This window comes from Choristoneura fumiferana, chromosome 30, assembly GCF_025370935.1.
Source record: "Choristoneura fumiferana chromosome 30, NRCan_CFum_1, whole genome shotgun sequence".
NCBI classification, from domain to species: Eukaryota; Metazoa; Arthropoda; class Insecta; order Lepidoptera; family Tortricidae; genus Choristoneura; species Choristoneura fumiferana.
The window spans coordinates 8,685,098-8,698,926 of NC_133501.1; the positions used below are offsets into that span (position 1 = coordinate 8,685,098).

General features: G+C 39.0%; 1 protein-coding gene and 1 pseudogene across 1 annotated transcript; both read right to left on the reverse strand.

The window, feature by feature from the left end:
• Positions 1-4,121: 4,121 nt before the first annotated feature.
• LOC141444511 (uncharacterized) lies at positions 4,122-6,969 on the reverse strand. The gene is made up of 3 exons (XM_074110060.1): positions 6,951-6,969; positions 6,631-6,710; positions 4,122-5,996 (listed from the first exon to the last, which is right to left on the reverse strand). Exons 1-3 carry the CDS (start codon positions 6,967-6,969, stop codon positions 5,415-5,417), a joined length of 681 nt encoding a protein of 226 aa, XP_073966161.1. The 3' UTR covers positions 4,122-5,414.
• Positions 6,970-7,338: 369 nt separating this feature from the next.
• Positions 7,339-13,695, reverse strand: LOC141444847 (uncharacterized; annotated as a pseudogene).
• Between the last annotated feature and the right edge of the window lie 134 nt (positions 13,696-13,829).

Sequence of the window (13,829 nt, forward strand, 5' to 3'; positions counted from 1 at the left end):
ACTAGTAATCACAAACATTTTCACCACCTCTTTCTATCACACACGGCATAAGACGAGGGTAGAAAGAGATAATAAATGCGAAAAAAGAAAGGCCTATGCTGAGTACTGATTCACTATAATAGACAAAAAAAAACCTTTTAATTAATCACCTTGTTTCAGAACTGGAAAGTGAACCAGCTAATCTTGATAACTTTGAGGATACAAATGAAAACAAGCAAAATGTAAAAGAAAATAATATTAACATTTGTGATTATTGCGGGAAAGTTTACGAAGAAAGTGTAAAATTAATGGAACATGTTCTAACTCATTTTAGTAGTGAGGAAGCTGCAAAATTTAAAATTAACGTAAACAGAGCACGTAAATTTCCTTGCTCGGCTTGCAACAGAAAATTTGCAACTATATCTGAACTTATTAACCACGATATTAAATCACATGATTCGAAAGTAAAATTATTAAAGCATGTAAAGAGTGTGACTATAAAACTGTTAAAAATTGTAATTTAATAAAACACATGCGGACACACCGTGGTGTAATACCACGTCAGTGTTACTGTATGTGGCAGAAGATTAAAGCAAGGAGCTTCCTTAAAATTTCACATGAAAATTCATGACGAAATTAAAAACATATAATTGCCCACATGTGACTCCGAATTTATCACTAGAAGCAAATTCATAGTTCATCTGAGAACTCATAATAGTATTAGAGAGAAGTCATTTAAGTACGTCTGCAAAGTATGTGGCTTGAAATTTAGAAGAAGTAGATTTCTAAAACAACACATGAGATTTCATAGTGATAACTGATAAGCAAACATACAAATCTACCTACTGTATGTGAATCACAATTTAATAGAAGCGGTATACTAAAAACTTATATGAGACTTCATAGCGGAGAGAAACCGTATGTCTGTATATTATGTAACTCCAGATGCACTAGTAGCAAATTGAAAATTCATCGAAGAATTCGTAGCGGCGAAGCAGTTTACTAAAAAGTCAATAAATATGAGATTGTTATTGTTATATTAGGATACAGGGGAGAAACCATATGAATGTATGCAAAATTTAGCTCCAGCAGCGATTTCAAAGTTCATTACAGAGTTTATAATGGAGAGAAGCCGTATACTACTTACGGTTTGTGACTTGAAATGTACCACTAGCAGCGATTTGAAAGTTAGAAAGAGAAGGAATGAAAGAAAAGAAAGAAATAATTTATTCATTTTTTTTTCGTAATTTGTTCATTTTACAACTTATAGTGGAGAAAAACCGTATGAATGTACTGAATGTGATTTTAAATCTAAAAGAAAAGCATTCACATGAAAAAAACATATTAGAATTCATAACTTAAAAAACTAATTTTTAATTGTTTTACAATAGTTATAATAATTTATTGTATGATAGCCGTGGTGGCCTAGTGGTTTGACCTATCGCCTCTCAAGCAGAGGGTCGTGGGTTCAAACCCCGGCTCGCACCTCTGAGTTTTTTCGAAATTCCGTGTGCGGAAATTACATTTGAAATTTACCACGAGCTATGCGGTGAAGGAAACATCGTGAGGAAACCTGCACAAACCTGCGAAGCAATTCAATGGTGCGTGTGAAGTTCCCAATCCGCACTGGGCCCGCGTGGGAACTATGGCCCAAGCTCTCTTGTTCTGAGAGGAGGCCTGTGCCCAGCAACGGGCTGAGGTGATTGTTTGAATGAATGTAACATTTAAGGATTCAAAATGATGAAATGATGTAAATATTTTTAGAGCAAGAGTATTTTAAGACGTTAAACTTCCGTGGTTACAATAGTGTATTGTATAATTTAATACATTTAAGGATTCAGAATGATGAAGTGATGAAAATATTTAACAGCAAGGCAAAAGTATATTTAACGTCTAAAACTTCTGTTATTACAATAGTTTATTGTATGATTTTATTTAAGGGAACGATGAAACGATGTAAATATTTTTAGAGCAAGAGTATACATTTTAGAGTTATTTAAAACTTCGGTGTTAATATAAAATGATGTGTAAATCAAAAGATAAATGTTATCAGTCGATATTCAAAATTTGGCACGATTTTGATAATGATAAATGTAGGTTAATAAGTTGATTCAAAACTTTTTTACAATTGGGTTTTTTGATCATCCATATCTTGACTTTACCTACGATTTATTTTAGTTCATATTGCATGAAACCATGGTGGCCTAGTGGTTAAACCAATGGCGTCTTAAGCAGAGGATCGTGAGTTCAAATCAGGGCTTGCCCCTCAGTTTTTAAAAATTCTTGCATGAATCCTGATGGATGAACTTTGTCATTTTATATTTACCACCATCTTTATTGTTTACTTTATGACTTTTATTTTAATTTTAATTTTATTTTTTTATATTAATTTGATTGTTTTTTATTTTATTAATGATTTAAATCCTAATTTACTCATAATTTAATCTATTCCCTGTGTTACTTTCAAATAAAGTGTATTAAGTATTATTGCAATAAAGAAATTTTCGTCTGTGTAAAATTGCATTTGAAATTCACCACGACTACCGCGAGCTTTACAGTGAAGGAAAGCATCGTAAGGAAACCTGCACAAACCTGCGACACATTTCAATGGTACCTATGTGAAGTTCGCAATCCGTTCTGGGCCCTCGTCGGAACTATGGCCTAAGCCCACTTATTTTGAGTAGATAGATAGATTAATCCATATTACGATTTGTATTTAATTAACCGACGAAAATATATATATTTTTTGTAACTATTTATACTTTAATTTATTGAATCAGGCGTTACTTTGCGGAGGTCCATATCAATGAACTAAAATAATTTCCTTGCTCACCCGCGACCTTACGATAGCTAAGCTTATGCAAAATATGCGTGTTCATGCAGTTCCTCCACCTGCACACTGTAAGAACACACACAAATCACACAAACCCATCTATCACCACCACCACACTAAACTGACGCGTTTCGAACTCAACCAGAGCTCATCTTCAGTGACACAACCGTACACCATGCTACCAGTTGTTAGACTAACGAACCACAACCACCGTTTTAATTTGTCACTGTAACTCCCCAAGTACCCACATACGTTTTATGAAACAAAACAAAACTACCCACAAATTATTAATAAAATTTTTTTTAACCGTCCTTCAAACCTACCTTGATTTTTATTTATTTACTGTCAAGGCATGTTTTTTATTAACTACCATTGCTGAAATTAGATCCAAGCCGTAGCAAGGGAGAAGAAAAACTAAATTTACCTGCTCATTAATAATAGAACCCCATACTGTTGTATCTAATTATCTCCATTGCATTCTAAAACATCGAGACGAAACCCCTTGCCACAATAATGTAACACTTCATACGAATCTGAGTCCGATAAAAGAATGATTTAGTTCAACAAAATGTTTGCAAAATTCGACTTATCAGGATGCTCATTCCTATATGCCGAAACATGCCCTTTAAATCTAGTATTAAAACTGCGACCTGTCTGACCAACATATACTTTACTGCAGTCATTACAAGTGAGCTTGTATACACCCGATCTAGTTCCTTTATCTACCTTCTCTTTGTGGTTACAAAGTTTAGAGTACAAAAATTCTTCTAACAAATATAGGTGTAGCATTTCATACGTTGGTCGTTTGTCTGATAGAATTTATGGTATTTTAAAATCAAACAATGTTAAGGTAGCCTTTAAGACTAATAACTCTTTGTACTCTTTGTACATCTATTATCTCAAACATACGAAAATAAAACTAAATTATACTTACGCATTAATATAATTTATTAATTATTACACGTTCTACATATTGCGCAGGTCATTTCCCTTTATAACATACATTATGACATTTAATACACATACATATGCCTATAATAGCTTATCTAATGTAATATTTACAAGGGAGATCAATTCATATAGTTTTCTTACAAAAATACAAAATAATAAAGACTTAAGTATACTTGCACAAAAACAACTACTGCTGTAGCAAAACGAAGTAGAAAAAAACCGGCCAATTGCGAGTCGGTTTCGCGCACCGAGGGCTCCATACAAATTTGTATCAGACTCTTACTCTTGAAATATTAATTACCCTGGTAGCAAAAATTAAACATTATCATTACATTTATACTCGAGTCCAAAATAGGCGAACTAGATTGTCAACTGAAAATGTTACCAGACATAGCAAAAAAAAGGCATAGGAATTTGTCGATACAACCTTGTGTAGACGCGGAATTAAAACGTTTGTCACTTTTGGACTTTATTTTCATAGCTTTAGGCCTGAAAACGACAAAAAGGATAACAACAAATGATAACGTAACGAAAACTTCACAATAACTGAAATAGAGCCAAGCAAGCCGATGGCAGTTAAGTCGAATGACATATATGAAATGTCAATAAAACAAAATGGCGGATGGCGTCCTTCCCGATGGGGTGACACTCTTTCCCGGCCCAGATAATACCGACCTACATGGAAATACCGACCCTGTTTTTCTTGTACACGTCCATAGGAGCTCCTGTCAGTTTCTATGGGCGTGTACACAAAAAACAGGGCCGGTATTTCCATGTCGGTGTTATCCGGGCCGGGAAAGAGTGTCACCCTCCCGATGTTCAACATTTTTTTTTAAATTTTCAAATAAAAGATTTCATTTATTATTATTTCGTATTGAGTTTTTTTCTAACATCGATATTGTTTTTTTTTAATATCGATATTACAGCACTGGTGTAACTGTGGCAACATTTGTGTGTAATGAACTGTCAAGTTGGTTCGCCTAATACTGGACTCGAGTATAGAAAAGTGCAGTTTCTAAAAGGTAGTCAAGTGCAAAGATATCAACACGGCCAAAGTTAAAAAATATGTATACACGACTTTATGCACTTTAAGATCGTGTATACATATTTTCATAACTTTGACCGTGTTGATATCTTTGCTTTTGACTGTACCATAATCTTCCAAAGAAATCATAACGTAATTTGGCACGCGATTCATTTTCATCAACTATACAGTTAACTACAAACATCGACACGGCTAAAGTATACACGCGCAAAAATATATGTACACGTCTTTATATCCATAATGTTAAGGTTGCGTTTCTTGACGTCAGGAAAACGTCACGAATCGTAACTTAGTAACTGCATCGAAACTTTCTATTGGGTCCAACAACAAACATAATCTGACTTTTTATCATCAGTATTTAAACGCAATATTATTATTTTTGTGCTGAAATAGCATCAGATTTTTTTTTAATAAGTGGACAACTGAAATATTAAAAATGGACAACTTTTTGAGATACAGTCATTTCTGTAACTTTAGCTGTATCAATGTCTTTGTAGTTGACTGTACATCTTGAAAGACCGCACATTTCTGGAGTGTGTCCACAATCCTATCTCATCCAGCAATCCTGGCTCACCACTTAAAAACGCACTGCATATAGTCTAAGCACTACTCACTCACACTCCCCACTATATCCTTAGCTCTCTTGCTCCATATCCTCCTGTTCCGGCTTATCCTCCCCCCACGAATCCCCACTATATACTCCTGCCCCTCCGTATACTCATCCTGAGCTATCACCACTTCAACCACCTCTTTATCTCCAACATAGTACTCTTTATCGCTCAAATTGGCATTATGAGCTTTAAGATGATAATTCAAATGACTGGATTGCTTAAATCTCTTCTGACAGAGCGCACACTGGAAGGGAGCTACATGTGTATGGGTCCTCATATGCTGCTTCAAATGAACCGACTGGCAGAACTTCTTGTCGCATATAACACATCTGTAGGGCTTAACTTTCGTATGGATCCTTAAGTGTTGGTCCAGTCCACTTTTTTGTGTGAAAGCCTTCGGGCAGAAAGTGCAAGGGAACGGTCTGTCCCCAGTATGCATACGCATGTGCTGTTGCACGCCGCCTTGCTGGGTGAAACGTTTGTGGCAGACGCTGCATTCGAACGGTTTTAGCTTCACGTGGGCGTTATTCGTATGGTCTGTTAGCTCGTCGATGGTTTCGAATCCTAGGCCGCATACCTGGGGAACATAGATATGTATTATTAGATTTTTGTTTTGTTATCGATATTTCTTTTTTACAAGCTTTAATTTTTAAATTGCACTTTTACACTTGTTCAAAATTTCATTTTTAACACAAGCTTTTTGTTGACTGTACTTGCATTGTCATCCAAACTACATTTCAGTATCAATTTTCAAGTCCTGACCACCAGAATTTCACTAGCAGATTTGGCTATCAGGTGTTATTGTCACCGGATAAGTATAACAAAATCAGATACCATGAAGGTTTCATTGGTTGTTTATGGTTTGAGTGAGTCGCTTATAGTGGTTTGAGTGGTCGCTTAAAGTAATTTGATCGCCTATAATATAATAGTTGAACGGACGCTTATAATAGTTTGAACTACTTTGAACGATCACTTGTGGTAGTTTGAGATGTCACTTTAAGCAGTTTGACCTGTCGCTTAGTACTTAGAACGATCGTTTATAATATAAACTTTATAGTAGTATGAGCAGTCGCTTAGTACTTTGAGCGATCGTTTATACTATAAGCTTTATAGTGGTTTCAGCGGTCGCTTAGTACTTTGAGCGATCGTTTATACTATAAGCTTTATAGTGGTTTCAGCGGTCGCTTATAGTAGTGGTCGGGGTGGCTGACCTGGCAGGCGTGCGGCGCATGCGCGGGCGTGAGCGGCGCCTCGCAGACCTGGCAGCGCACTCCCTTGGTCTCAGCGGTCCCTTATAGTAGTGGTCGGGGTGGCTGACCTGGCAGGCGTGCGGCGCATGCGCGGGCGTGAGCGGCGCCTCGCAGACCTGGCAGCGCACTCCCTTGGTCTCAGCGGTCCCTTATAGTAGTGGTCGGGTGGCTGACCTGGCAGGCGTGCGGCGCATGCGCGGGCGTGAGCGGCGCCTCGCAGACCTGGCAGCGCACTCCCTTGGTCTCAGCGGTCCCTTATAGTAGTGGTCGGGGTGGCTGACCTGGCAGGCGTGCGCGCATGCGCGGGCGTGAGCGGCGCCTCGCAGACCTGGCAGCGCACTCCCTGGTCTCAGCGGTCCCTTATAGTAGTGGTCGGGGTGGCTGACCTGGCAGGCGTGCGGCGCATGCGCGGGCGTGAGCGGCGCCTCGCAGACCTGGCAGCGCACTCCCTTGGTCTCAGCGGTCCCTTATAGTAGTGGTCGGGGTGGCTGACCTGGCAGGCGTGCGGCGCATGCGCGGGCGTGAGCGGCGCCTCGCAGACCTGGCAGCGCACTCCCTTGGTCTTCAGCGGTCCCTTATAGTAGTGGTCGGGGTGGCTGACCTGGCAGGCGTGCGGCGCATGCGCGGCGTGAGCGGCGCCTCGCAGACCTGGCAGCGCACTCCTTGGTCTCAGCGGTCCCTTATAGTAGTGGTCGGGGTGGCTGACCTGGCAGGCGTGCGGCGCATGCGCGGGCGTGAGCGGCGCCTCGCAGACCTGGCAGCGCACTCCCTTGGTCTCAGCGGTCCCTTATAGTAGTGGTCGGGGTGGCTGACCTGGCAGGCGTGCGGCGCATGCGCGGGCGTGAGCGGCGCCTCGCAGACCTGGCAGCGCACTCCCTTGCGCCGGCGCGTGTGCTCGTCGCGGTGGTGCGCCGAGTACTCGCAGCACGAGGAAGAATATCTGGTGGCACGTGCCGCCCGCTATCGTCGACGACGGCTGCAGGCACTCGAACGGACCGCTGGAGACAAACGTTCGATTAATAAATAAATAATAAAATAAAAAAGGTTTATTGTAAAAAAAAAACTCATCATCAGCTGACGACCGGATAGCTAAGTGTTAGAGAGCCTGACTATGAAGCTGAGGGTCTCGGTTCGATCCCCGGCCGGGGCAAAGCAGTTTGTGTAGTTGTGATTTTTAACATTATTATTAAATTTAAAAATTAGCTTTCAGAGCCACAGTTACCGTATCGACGGGATGAACATTAACAGCCTTATTCATAAAAAATCCTTAATTGAGTTAGATCGGTCTGTTACTTAGCAGACTGATTAAGCTTGTTAGACGGTTGTCAAGAAGTATGATTCATAAACGCTTGCTAGCAGTCTGCTAGTTGTTGAGCTGCTGATAGACGGATTAGACGCATTATGTGGCCACCTTGACAAATCAAAGACAAAAAATGGCTAATCGATAATTTAAAAAAAAATTGACAGCAGTGACAGCAAATTAGCAGGAAAAAAATAAAAAGCGAGATGTTTGTTTTCCCGCCATTTCGATCCGCATGTTTATGTTGTGCAAAAATCCATAATTATGTTAATCATCCTTATTTTTTTTTTCATATTTATTGTTATTTATTGTTGCTAATTTAGAGGATTTTTAAATACAAATTCCTGAAAATAAATTTTCCTGTTTTTCTTTTTAATCTGCGTAGCCCTGCCTTCACTATAAATATCTTCGGTACCTATGTTTTTTGCTCTAGTCAAAGTCAGCTGTTCAAACTTGTGGCGGCCATTTTGTGACTTAGCAGAGAGATAAAGGAGGGTCTACGGTCCTCTAACTTTAGCAGAGCCTTGATCGACTGATTAGCGCTAACAGACGTTTATGAATCATGTTTTTTAGCATCGGGCCTTCAAGGAGCCTTCAAGGAGGCTCTAACTTTTTATGAATAAGGCTGTAAATGTTTGACAGTTACAAAACCCATGAACATTTTCTATGGGAAAATGTTTTATAATGTGTTTCGGTCTTTTTTGCAACGAACTTGCAAAATCTGGAACGAGCTTGCCGCTGAGGTCTTCCCATCGAGTTACGACCTGGGTGCCTTTAAGAGGCGAGTTTACAATTTTCTGCAGGGCCGACAACACACTGGCACCGCGGAAAGCGCTGCGGGTGTCTATGGACGGTGGTGATCACTTAACATCAGATGACCCACTAGTTCGTTTGTCTGGCCTCTCTAACATAAATATATATATATATTCGTCAATTTTACAACAAATCACAAAAACATTAAAATCCAGCCGTTCCCGATTTATAAGTGTTCGGACAAACCCGACTAAACAACTCACGTTATAGGCTGAGCTTCTTTCTCCTTCCTGATCGGGACGACTTTCTCCTTAGCCTTTTCTTTGGCCTTCTCTTTCGCCTTGTCCAGCCTCCTCTTCTTGACTGAGCCGTTTATCATTCCTGTAGCCGTTGCCGTCTCCATCGCTAGAGGGTCGTGGTCGTCAGCTAAAAAAAATTGTAAAATACTTCTATCTCTTAAATCCTACTAATATTATAAATGTGAAAGTTTGTGAGTGAGTGAGTATGTTTGTTACTTCTTCACGCTGAAACGGCTGGACGGATTTAGATGAAATTTGGCAAAACGTTAGTTCATAACCTGGATTAAAACATAGGATACTTTTTATCCCGATACTCCTACGGGATAGGGATAAAATATCTAAATAACAACCGCTGGGCTTAGAGTCATGAAATTTGGTATGTAGGTAGTTGGACGTCTGGAATAAATAATAAATATAACGGGACAATTAACACCAATTAACCTAGTCCCAAAGTAAGCTTATAGCAAAGCTTGTGTTATGGGTACTAAGCAACGGATAAATATAATTATTTAGATAGATACATACTTAAAAATTATATCATTTATTAAATAGAAAATTTACAAAATACAAATGTTTGTTCTCCGGTCTTGGATGTTTAATATGTATTTAAGTATGTATTTATCTATATAAGTATGTTTATCCGTTGCCTAGTATCCATAGTACAAGATTTGCTTAGTTTGGAACTAGGTCAATTGGTGTCAAGTGTCCACCTGCAAAGAAATTCAATATCTAGTGTGTTTGAAGTTCCCAATCCACCATGGGTAAGAGTGGGAACTTACGGGGTCATACACACCTTTGATAATAATATAGCTGACGTCTGCCGAAGCCAGGCTGGTGAGGTTGGTCGGCTCCAGGGCAGCGAGCATCTGCTGGGTCCGTTCCTTTATCATTTTGTTCTCGGCCTCCAGGCGAGCCTTCTTGCCCTGGAAATGAAAAATCATCAACATCAGCATTTTGACAACCAGACAGCACAGTGGTAGGAGAACTTGACTAATGGTCATACACAGGCACACGAAAGTTTGTCCTCGAGTCTGAAATGTTTAATTATATATTTAAGTATGTATTATCATAGTAAAACCTGTGTAGTTCAAACCCCGGCTTGCACCTCTGAGTTTTTCGAAATTCATGTGCGGAATTACATTTGAAATTTACCACGAGCTTTGCGGTGAAGGAAAACATCGTGAGGAAACCTGCACAAACCTGCGAAGCAATTCAATGGTGTGTGTGAAGTTCCCAATCCGCACTGGGCCCGCGTGGGAACTATGGCCCAAGCCCTCTTGTTCTGAGAGGAGGCCTGTGCCCAGCAGTGGGACGTATATAGGCTGGGATGATGATTATCATAGTAAAAGAGGAGAAGTAGGTTCACAGTACATCGCGCGCACGCACCCGCCGCACGCACACACTGATAATTTAAGGAGGAGGGGGTTTTCTTTAGTCAAGGGTGCGCTGCCGCCGGTGCCGTACGTTTCGATTTTAGCTCGCTCGTCTTGCGAGATGATGATCACCTTTTACGTTCGCGTACTCGTACTTACGTATTTTTTTGTATTAGATATAATTGTAAATTAGTACTCAATATTTTATTGCTTTTCCACAATGTATGGTTACAGATGTTACAAAGAGATTATGTGATCATCATGGACCCTGTTGGGCACAGCAATATTTATACAAGAGGGCAGCTTTTATATAATTAATAAATTTTATCTTATAGCTAAATATCACAATCACATTAAACTGACTTACTTTTATGAAATTCTTAATCAATTAATATTACATCATGTCCCTTTTATCTATTAGGATTATTTATTAACATTATGTTAAATTTATCATCTATCATCTAGGTATTCATTTATTGAGTAGTAGCATTTTCCTATCATGAATTCTTTGTTTATTTATAATTTTTTTTTCGTTATTTTCGTTTTGTATGGTGTTTGGCAGTTTATTATAGTACGTACTATATAAGTGTAATGTAATAGTTTCGTGCAGGGACACATGAAAAAATAATAAATACCTACCTACCTAGCTATAAACAATATAGTTATAGTATTATGTGTAGGTAAACATGAGTAGTACACAGTCGCCATCACCACTCCGGCGAATTTATAATTTAGTAGAATAATAATAATATAGCGGCATAGAATCTTGTTTGTCTAGACTAGACACAGACATAAGAAAATTATTTGCATCGTGCAGCAGTATCGCCTGTAGCAGAAATCCAAGATGAGGATGTGTTCTCGGACAGTTGGCATTCCTTACTTAATAAAATATGTCTCTATTGTAATTTATATTGTTAATAGTTTTTATGTTTTGTTTTAATCTTTGACAATGAACCTACTGTTAATATAATATTGTAAGGGAGTCAAGTCAGCAACCTTGGGCCAGGGTGTGATGGCACGGGACCTGAGCAGGGCGCGGGGAGAGCTTGCAGGGCATCCCGGGCATTCGGATTCGGTCACTAGGACGTGGTGGTAGTGGTGTAGTTTAGCACGGACGATACATTGTGTTACTTTGTAATTTCGTTAATTTCATAATTTGTATTAAATTCTTTTTGGTAAAATTTGGTCTTTGCTTCTGATTCCTAAAAATATAACTAATTAGGTGCTAGCATTATAGGCGCTTTGATTTATACTGTAAGCCTGTAAATGTTAATTATTAATAAATAAATAAATATAATATTCGTAGGATGGGATGTACTTACAGCAAACAGCTCCTGTGTCCAGACGGAGGGGTCCCCGCTGGCATAAGCATCAATGTGCTCCATACGAGCGTGGTTGGTGAGCGCGCGCTCGCTGCAAAACGACTTGGCGCACAGCCGGCAGCACACCGTGTCTTCTTCATCGTCTATCACCTCTTTCTGTCAGTTAACAACAATTTTTATGAGCATTTACATGAATATGTATCATACCTTCAGTAGAACAAGGACATAATTCCACATTTTTTAATTTTTAACATTTTTAAATTAAAAAAAAGTGTAATTACAATTACCCCTAGTTCTACCAAAGGTATGATATAGTGTAATAGATTCTACTCTCGATTCTGCAGCGCCGTCTTTCACCTATAAGAGGCCCTGGGCACAACATGCTACACGTTTGGTAATGGAGTAGGGACTAGGGGGGCCCTAATCTATCGCGGGGCCCTGGGCACGTGCCCAGTGGGGCGAAGGGCCTGTGATTCTGAATAAACTACTTTCAGGTTTTCAACTATTTAATTAACACCTTGGCCTCAACCAAAACACACAGGTTGTATTACTCCTTTATATCGCTGTCATGAGCTTTTGAGCGAGAAGCACCAGCTCTAGGGTCCCCGAGGCCATAATTAACCTCCTGCACAAATCTTCTGGCACCTTTTGTCCTTGACCTTGGCCACATCATTTCGAAGAATTCTAAATTACAGTGTGCCATATATTTACTCAAATATGTGGTTAAAGCGTTTATTTTTAATGGCTTTCACCCTTGCTGTTTTAGCAAGATGTAGGTATTTTGCCAATGTTGCTGTGCTGTAGAGACATTACACACATGAGGATTATGTAATTTTGGTTTTGGGGGCTTAAGCTTGTGCAAGCACAAATCATACATATATATGATTATTATGTACAAAGAAGCAAATAATATCTGTAGGATGGAGTGAACATTTTCGTTGGACAAGGTGGACTTCGGGAAAAGTGGGTTAAACATGTATTTTTCGAAAAAAAATATTTATATCCACGATCTTGGCGGATATTTTGCGAGATAAATGGTATAAAAATAGGAACTAACGTGTACCTAGCGCGTGTAGTGTTTGTCAGTACTGTACCTTTATTCTGGTTATTTTCGGAGCCGGTACCACGTTGACTAGCCGTACGGGCTTCGTAGAACTCGAGACGTGCGCCATAACGGCATATAATACTGAAATTAGTTATACAGACAATATTGGCTACTGCAAAGTGAAATGTAAAGAATATAATGTAAGTTGTAACTTCGAATGATTATAGCACTGTTTGTCTACGCACTAGTAATTGCAAGAAGCAGGAAATAACACAATTACTGGATGGTGTCACTATAAATTGCCTATAACAAATAAAAATGTTCGAAAAACCAGCGGGAATAAACTATTGACAAATATTACTTTTTATATTTCTTCACATGGGCAATGGAGTCAAAGATACAGAAAAAAGTAAAAAAAATATTGATTTGCCCGCTTAACCTAGCCAAATCCCACTTATTTGCTTTGTTATATTATCATAACACTGATTTGTACTGTAAATACCTTTTGAAACATCAAAATTTACCTCGTAGACGAAGAAAAGCACAGCTCCTCGGAATAGATTGGCGTTTGTTTTTTTTTAATTAAAAAAAAGAAATCGAAAACAGAAAAAGTTAAATTAAAAAAAAACTATGATGGCGATTCAAAAAATGTCAAAATGTAATGACGTTTTGCGGCTAATACTATTTTTGTACGAAAATGGTTGAAAATATCCCGAAATTACTCAAAAAAGCCGTATATTCACAGGCGTGGCGTAGCGTAGCTCAAAGTAAAAATTAAGACGCCATTTCGTGACTGGCTAGGCGTAGGCTGAGCGGGGTGACGCCTTGGTGACGCGGTTACGTCAGCGTCGGTTCCCGCCCGCTCCAAATCAACTTAAACTATTTTTAACACTCAATAAATTCTATAAATTCCTTTATATATTATTTATTATAATTGCTAAATTTAAATTAATCATTTAGATATTATTAAACCGAGTTATTAAATGACTTTTTTAAGAAAAATAAAAACATAGACAACTCCAGAATGTAAACGGAACGGAAGCGGAAATTGAAATTGACAAATCGACC

Excerpts from the sequence above, each read along its gene's own strand:
- LOC141444511 (XM_074110060.1), bottom strand. Across the intron at positions 5,997-6,630 it reads ATGCGCCGCACGCCTGCCAG|GTATGCGGCCTAGGATTCGA; the intron begins GTCAGCCACCCC and ends TATGTTCCCCAG.